Genomic DNA, 8062 nt, shown 5'->3' with positions numbered 1-8062 from the left:
GTAAAACCTACCTGGTGGCGACAGCCCCTCTGAGCAGATGACGAATAGCCTACACCTGTGTAACCAGGTAAGCCTGCACTGCTCTCTGTCACTCCAACATCCTCAGTCAGCGTGCAGGCTTAGCTGTTCACCCCTGTGGTGTCTATGTGTGTTTGTGAGCCCGCAGGTCTGTTGCTCCATCACGGAGGTTTTCACCTGTAGTGTTACCGTAAAATTTCTGGCTGACCACATGACCTGGGTGGGACACTTGGAAGTAGATAAACACAGCCAGAGGTAAATGGCGAAGCTGATGAGCCAAACAGAGGGCTGGGAAGTTCACTCCAGACTGCTCATTGCTAGTACAAGTTAGATAACTAAAAGATAAGTTTATCAGCAGCCTCTCAACAGTGTCAACGGTTCTTGAGACATCAACCAGACATAAAGCTAACCGATAATTCATGTGCCACCAGACACAAAACCACATAATGTACTGAAAAAAAAAAAAAAAAAAAGAAGATATATAGAAAAAACTAAAACACTGTAAAATAAGGCCAGTAAGTTGATGCTGCGTCTAACGCCATTTTAAAGTTAATGTAAACAACTAAGCTAGCTGGTTTAGCGCAATGTTCATCTCTGTACAAGGAGCAAGTAAGCTAGCTTAATATAGCTTGTAATGTAAATAAAATACGGGTACATGGAGTCCTGAGCAGAGAACGAAATCACACTACCGCTGATGTGTTGAAATGCAGTCTGTGGTTGTAATCTTTCTTTCCTTCTTTGATAGTCAGTCTGGCAGCGCATGGACGTTACCGCAGGTACATGCAGGTACATGCAGGTACATGCATGTTAGTGCATGTGAGTCCCTCCTGGTGAACGTTTGCTCCGGCTGGACCAAGATGGAGAGCTCTACCAGCTGCTAAAGGGCTCCAGCTTGACTTGGAACTGGCTTTTCTTCTCCTCGACGCGTAAGTAACTTCATGGCTACATAATGTTACATGGCTGTTTACATTAGTGAATAACATTAGCCAACTTGCTGTTACTCATATTATGAATTTGCTTGGCAAATGTTACTATCGCTAGCTGGGTTACTGCTAGCGTTGCTGTGGAGGATATCACGACAATGCTAGCGTGGGCTAATGGTTGTGGCTAGATTGTGACAGGGTAACTTTGTTCTGTTGTGCTTCTTGTTTGTTTGGCGGCCGCTTTCACTGGGCTTCATAGTGCATTGTGGATTGAGAGACTTAAGCTGGCTTGTGGCCAACAAAGCATTTGTTTTGGTCTGAGATGCTGGTGGTGTAGTGCCATATCCAGTGGCGGTGACACAACCTTTAGAATACCTTTAAGATATAAAGCATGGTCTTTTAACTATTTACCGAAAATGGCCCACTGAAATGATGCTTATTTAACACGTAATTTTATGTTTGTTTTTTTTTTCTCAAATATAGAATAAAGAGCAAGTCACGCTCATTCTTATTGTATATGAATTCACAATCACTTTGAGTGTGAATGGGTGGTTGGGTGGTTGCGTGAATGTCATTGGGGCCTAATGCCTAAGCCACACCCCACCATATGATGTGCTGTAGTTGTATTCTTGTTGTGATTCTGGCCTGTTCTGCCGTTTTGGATGTGATGCTGCAGAGAAACCTGTCCATAGATTATGATGCCAAAATATTTTCCATTCCTCTCATTCTAGGCTGTACTCCAACACCATAATCAGTGCACTTTCTTGGCTTTTATGATTTCTATTCGATGATCATATGAGGCTCATATTTCATTATCCTTTTGATTGACTCCCTCTGCAGGTCTACATTAGGTGTAGTGTGAATGCTTTCAAACAGCTCAGAACGGGTAAGAAAAACATACAAAGGTTTTTAAAAAAATCTCATCTGGTTTAATAGCTCTGTACCGAGTGATACATCTTTGTTGAAAACTCTTCATAGCAGTTTAGGTAGAAGCAGTAGGCAATTACTGAAGGAAGGCTTTAAATTTGGAATAGTGACTCAGATAGTATCATGGGTAAAACAGGGTATCATTGGGTACATTTACTCAGTTAAGTAGCTCAAAAGTTTTTAAGGGGAATTAGGGCAGAAGTACAAACATAAATTGGAAATAGCTGAGGTAAATGCTGCAATGTTTCATAGCATACTGGGGTCACAGTTTCATTTCTTGTTGGAAATTAGTGCGTTGACTTCATCCTCTGGCTGGAGGCTATGCCATTGGGCTATTGGCCGCCGAGGGTTTGCCAGCATGTCTGACCAGTGGCGTTGCTCAGTCCCAGTGCTGTTACTGCCCAGCAGCACCTTCCCTATGGCGTCATTCTTCCCAATCTTATCATAGTCCAACACAGTCACCGCTACCTGCACCTTCTATAAATGAAAATAACATATACAAAAAAATTAATATCTCATGGATTTTATTTGCATGTATAAATCTGTTTGTACAAATATCTGTACCTCTATCTGTTCACATGGCACTTCAAAGCTGAAAGACTCATTGTAGTAGGGGTTCAAAGTGTTCTTCTTTATCGTTGTTTTCTTTTTCTTGAGTCTTTTCCCATTCTGCATTAAGTGGATCTTCACATAAGGGTCTGATAGAGAGAACAGGGAGGTTTTATGTTAGAGCAACAGACTAGCAGCTTGGCACTGATGCAGTAACTCCATCAGTGAAACACAACATCCTTTGTAGTAGCTTTGATAGCTTCCCATAAATAGAAACTACTTGAAAGAGGAGAACACTAACAAAGTAATTCAAAGGCCTCAATGCTCAGTTATATCTAATCTGGGCTATTTATGATGTACCTAGTCATATTATAAAACTTTCTGAGAAATGTTTGTATGTATTGTTATTAGAAAAGTTCAAAATTATTTAAAGCATTTACTTTGAAGTGGACTATATTTAAAATTATCCAGCACTTTAGTAAAAATTTGACATGAGGCTGGAAATTAAACACAACGTGAATCCAGACTTTTTTACTGCTTGACTCACCTGATAATCCACCCACATCCATTTTCTTCAGGTTTTTGGCCTCCAGAATCACCACTGTCAGCTTCCCTGCAGTAGGCACATATCTCAAGGACAAACATATGTCTCCAAGCCGCTCACTCTGATAAAGCAAAAAATAAGTGTATTTATTAGTATGTTGTATGGATTTATTATTAAATTGTAAAAGTTTATTTTAAAATCACAAGAAGCTACAGTCTTCCTCAGAGACTGAGGCGCTTTGAAAACAATCTGTATTCTTTGCTTTGAAATGAAGAAACATTGAGCATCAGTAACCTTTTTCCCTACACAAACACATCATGGAATAAAATGAAACAAATAATATGCGATGGACTGGCGACCTGTCCAGGGCGTACCCCGCCTCTTGCCCGAAAAGATGCTGGGATAGGCTCCAGCCCCCCCGCGACCCTACTAGAGGATAAGCGGTAGAAAATGAATGAATGAAAAAAAGATGTAATAACAGATTTGGAAAGCCTAAAAGCAATCCTTTTTTTTCAAGTTCAGCTCCTCCTCTCACAGTGTGCTCCCACCTCCTCCTTCTCTGCCTTCTGCAGGTCCTTCCACTCCTGCAGAGACTGGCTGAAGTCCACACTGCTCATCGGTATCTTCACAGCTCCTATGGCATCGTGCTTTGAAAAACGGTCGAAGTCATACACAGTCATCACCAGTGTCTTCCCGCCCAGCTCAGTATATGGTACCTATAGGAACACACATGAAAGACCGTAATTTGAAACATATCATGTATCATTTTCCAATAGTGAACACAATCAGGATAAATAACTTACATTTTTATTTATCTTGGTGTTTTAATTTACCTTAAATGTGAACGTCTCATTGAAGTTGGGTTCGAGGGTCTTCCTATGAACTTTGGTCTCAAACTTTTTCTTTTTGTCCGGGAGCAGATAGAGTTTAACATAAGGGTCAGAGCTACCTCCCACATCCATGGCAGGAAGCTCTGCAGCCTGCAAGATGCCCACTACCAGCTAAAATTGGATAACACGAGAAAGAAATGAGAATCTGGCTAATTGACAGTGGGAAGAAACATATTAAAATGTGACATTTTAGAGTTGGCAGATAGTGGGCAAAAATGTCAAAAGGGAATAGCAGCATTTTACCGTATTATCTGTGAAGTTGTAGTCTAATGTGAAATGTAGTCTGCCCAGCTTCTCCTCCTCCTTTGGCTCATTATCTGACAGCTCTGTTTCTTTGTTACCTTCATCTTTCAGCGGCTGCACACACACACAGACACACATACACACATCAAATGCAGGTAAAAAAAATATAACTTTGCAAGTAATCAATGAAAACCTTCTGTTTCACAACTCGTGGAGCACCTATTTGAGTTGTGCTGCTACAGTGTATTGTGTCGCATCACACAGGCAGAGGCAATTAAACAAAGATAATGTAAGCATCTAAGGTTTATTCATTGTTTAAAGGGGACGGGCAAATTTTACACCATCAGTGTGTTTAAATGAAACTTGTATCCTTGAAGAAACTCCAAGTCCACTAATCTCAGACCTCAACCTACACCACGACATGGGCGATGTGCAAAACATCCATTAGTCTTAACACACACTGACAGTTTTACTAGGCCGTAGTGACCCGAATGTCCGCACTATGATACATTGGAAGGACAATACATCTGCAGGGGGAGACTGTGTGCGTGTGTATGTGCGTGCGTGCGCGCGCATGCGTGTGTGTGCGTGTGTGTGTGTGTGTATGTGTGTGTATGGCTTACCTCGTTGTAACCTCCATCCATTTCAGTGTCAAAACCTCCCTTATTCTTCTCTTTTCCCTTTTTCTTGTCCTTTTCTTTGTCCTTGTCCTTCTTTTTCAAGCACTTCTTCCATACACACACAGCACACGACAGCACCACGCACAAACCGACGATACAAAGGGCAGCAACAGCCCACGATTGCACTGCAAATCCACATAAAACACGCACACACATAGATGATACATGATTAATATACATACATTCTTAGTTAGCCACTTGAACTCAGTGTTCAAAACGTTACCCCTGTATTTCCCGTTGACTAGCTCTTAGTAAGAAGTAAGAAAAAAACATTTTTCCACACTGTAAAATATCAGGAACACTGGAAAATGTAATGCAATCCAATCCAGCACTCCTGTAGTAGAGTCAATGCTGTTGTCAGAGAGATGCTGATTCAAATCTGTGGTCATTTTTTAGGCTGTATTTTGTGGTGGTGTTACACTGGATATCAGTATATTGTAAGATGTTATCTTTTTCATCTCCTGTTTATTCTGCCTGTTCTAAAATGTCATTGAAGTGATATATGCCTCATATCAAGTGACATACATATCAAATCCAGGATTTTACATTTTGTACAACTTGCAATTTAGATATTCTGACATAAATGCACACTGCATTACAAGCAACATGCATATAGAAGTCTAGCATGTCTGATCAAACGGAAGGGAATGAAAGGAATAACAAACAGATAATGCACTTCTACGAGGGAGGTAACTTTACCTGTAAGCATTTTTAAACATTGCCTGTCCCATATGAGCAAATACTTGTCTGGCCTTTTCATATGCAGTGTGACCCTTCACCCTTCAGTCACATGTTCCTGGATATAAGACACTCCAAGCATCTTTTACTTCCAAAGGATAATTTGACATTCGATCATTTTAGCTGTCTGGGATCAGTCATCGAATAGTTGAGAAAACACAGATAATACTCTTTTCAAAATACACTTATGGAGAGAATGAAATATGTATACCTGAGATATCTGTATTCTGTAATCTTACTGTAAATCTTCAAAAAGCTTTGAATTCTGGGCCAGGCCCACAGTGCATTCAGTTCAGCACCCTCAGTCCAGTATTTCCAACATGTTACTGTAAAGAATCATTGATACTTCAGTTCTCTTTTGACATTGTATGAGTTGCTTTGTTGCTATATTATTCATATTCATAGAGCTACAGCAGTGTTATTCCCTCCATATTACCACTTTACTGTCTCACCTGCTTTACCAAAACCCTCCAGGATTATATCTAAATTATCCCCCGGCTCTAGGTCTTGGATATGTTTCCCAAATATTTATCAACATTGTTACTGTAATCCATGGCGATGAACGTTTAGTCAGGTGTCTAACTCACTGTGGATGCTGCGTAGTTCACTCATGAACTTGTTGGGACTTTGGCCTCCAGATTGTTTTTGGCCTGGATTGAATGTTGCATTTGGCAAGAGGGTTGGGAAAGCTGGGGTGCCCAGTGCAGCCGGGGCAGCTCGATGGCTCCCAGTCATTATTTTTTGTTTGACACAGGATCCAGAATTAACGGGCTGAGAAACAGAACAGAAAGATGGCTCAGTCTAAAAAAAAATCACAACATGTGGAATATATGAATATATAGAACATTATACTTCAGCAAAACAGAAACGGACATACCTGTAAACACCCTCCAAATGGGGCTCTAAAAATCTAAACTGGGGAACCTAAACTAACTACATAAACACACATTCACACCAGAGCAGAGTATCCATAAATACTTTTGATTGACGTATTTGAAGCAATAATGTGCTTATAGACATGGTATGACCATCAGAGTCAAATGACGTGTCCTGTTTCTGCTGGTCTGGCACTAACACTTGAACACAGGATATGCAAACTGCTGTCGCTGCCAAACCTGCTGACATGGAGGAGAGAGGGACGGAGGAGAGGATGGGGAGAAGTAGAGTTGAGGTGTCATGCATGGATCTCTGCTGTTCCACAGTGAGCTGCCAAAGGTAATAATCATGTGCCAAGGTCATGCTCAGAGCAGGTTAATAAACTATATGGGAAAAAATTGTCAGCCAAGCCGAGACTTGACTCGCAAGTGAAATAATGTTTTGATATGTTATTTTCTATTCTGCAGACATCACAGGTATTGAGTGTCTGGGGCTGAATCAGCAGATGTGATCTCACACCCAAGCAGACACTGACCTAAACCCAGACAACTGTTATGTCTGCTTTTTTTTTTTTTTTTTTTTTTAGGATACTTGACTATTTCTTCTGAAAAAACAGGAGCTTAAACAGAAGCCACCACCGATATACTGCACTAACAGCTGCAGGGACAAACAGAAAAATTCCAGGTACATCCAAAGGGATGGATAGTGATGCCAGAACAGAACAGCAGGTCTCACATGTTACAGCTGTCTGATACGGATCGTGTTATTATGTATTTTAAGCTATATTTCTGATTCTGATGTGCTTTTGTGTTACCAACTGTTAATGTAATGAATAATTCACAGCTTTTATATTTTTATATATTAAATGGTCATCTTTCTCTCATTTTTGCTGCAGAGGTGATGACAAATGACTCAATAGTCGCACCATATGGTTCCTCAGCTTCAGTTGTTAATTCAACTAAAACTCTTTTTACACCTGACCTAACAAGTTTTCACATTCATTACACTATATAAAATGTAACATCGCTGGAAGATGAAAGCTCTGTATCTCCAAAATGAAATAGTTACAAAAAACAAATCTTGTTTTTGGCTTGACATCAGAGGACCGTGTAATCTTTCAGAGAAGACAGAAGAAAATCATTGAAACTGGAGTTGCAAATTAACAAATTACCCTTGGTGATTGTGTTTTTGTACCAGAGTCTGTGTCCAGTAAACAACAGAATGACCAGGACAGACCTGATTAATAATATTCATCTTTTGAGCATCCATGGGTTTATACACAGTTAGCATTCAGTTAGCACATTCAAGAGAGAAATAATAAATCAAAGTTGATTTGATGAATGAAACAAAGAGGAAAAATTGAATCAGACACATACCTGTATTCAGTCGTCTCAGCAGCCGTGTTCAGACTCACAGGTACTCCTTTTCCTTACAGAGGGAAGAGGAGGAGGAGGAGGAGGAGGAAGAGAAAAAAATGTCAGAACCAGAGAGGTGGAGGAAAACAGTGAGGTATACTAAGTGTCAACGCATTGCCCTTTTGTTTTTGTGTCTCACCAGCTCTTAGACATCAACAAGAGTGGAGCAGGTGTGTGAACGCTGGATCAAGAGAGAGGGAAAGAGAGGGAGGGTAGGACAAGATAGAGTTGGGGTTGGGATAGGTAGAACTGCAGCTTG

At 40.5% G+C, this 8062-nt stretch overlaps 1 protein-coding gene across 1 annotated transcript; it reads right to left on the bottom strand.

The window, feature by feature from the left end:
• Window positions 1-1869: 1869 nt before the first annotated feature.
• syt1b (synaptotagmin Ib) lies at window positions 1870-6280 on the bottom strand. The gene is made up of 8 exons (XM_023403976.2): window positions 6100-6280; window positions 4718-4899; window positions 4095-4208; window positions 3795-3962; window positions 3510-3677; window positions 2965-3082; window positions 2433-2566; window positions 1870-2345 (listed from the first exon to the last, which is right to left on the bottom strand). Exons 1-8 carry the CDS (start codon window positions 6245-6247, stop codon window positions 2139-2141), a joined length of 1239 nt encoding a protein of 412 aa, XP_023259744.1. The 5' UTR covers window positions 6248-6280; the 3' UTR covers window positions 1870-2138.
• Window positions 6281-8062: the final 1782 nt, after the last annotated feature.

The sequence above is a fragment of the Seriola lalandi genome, unplaced genomic scaffold, assembly GCF_002814215.2.
Source record: "Seriola lalandi dorsalis isolate HSWRI2012SDOR001 ecotype SW California unplaced genomic scaffold, Sedor1 jcf7180002054188, whole genome shotgun sequence".
Classification (NCBI taxonomy): Eukaryota; Metazoa; Chordata; class Actinopteri; order Carangiformes; family Carangidae; genus Seriola; species Seriola lalandi.
Note: the sequence above shows the minus strand (reverse complement) of the source record. Positions and strands in the feature narration are given on the sequence as shown.

What these genes read in the sequence shown, in the direction of transcription:
- syt1b (XM_023403976.2), bottom strand. Translation starts at nt 6,247, where the DNA reads ATGACTGGGAGCCATCGAGCTGCCCCGGCTGCACTGGGCACCCCAGCT. An exon ending in ATGAGACGTTCACATTTAAG is followed by an intron (nt 3,678 to 3,794) that starts GTAAATTAAAAC and finishes GTGTTCCTATAG; the next exon opens with GTACCATATACTGAGCTGGG. An exon ending in TGCCATGTGAACAGATAGAG is followed by an intron (nt 2,346 to 2,432) that starts GTACAGATATTT and finishes TTTCATTTATAG; the next exon opens with AAGGTGCAGGTAGCGGTGAC.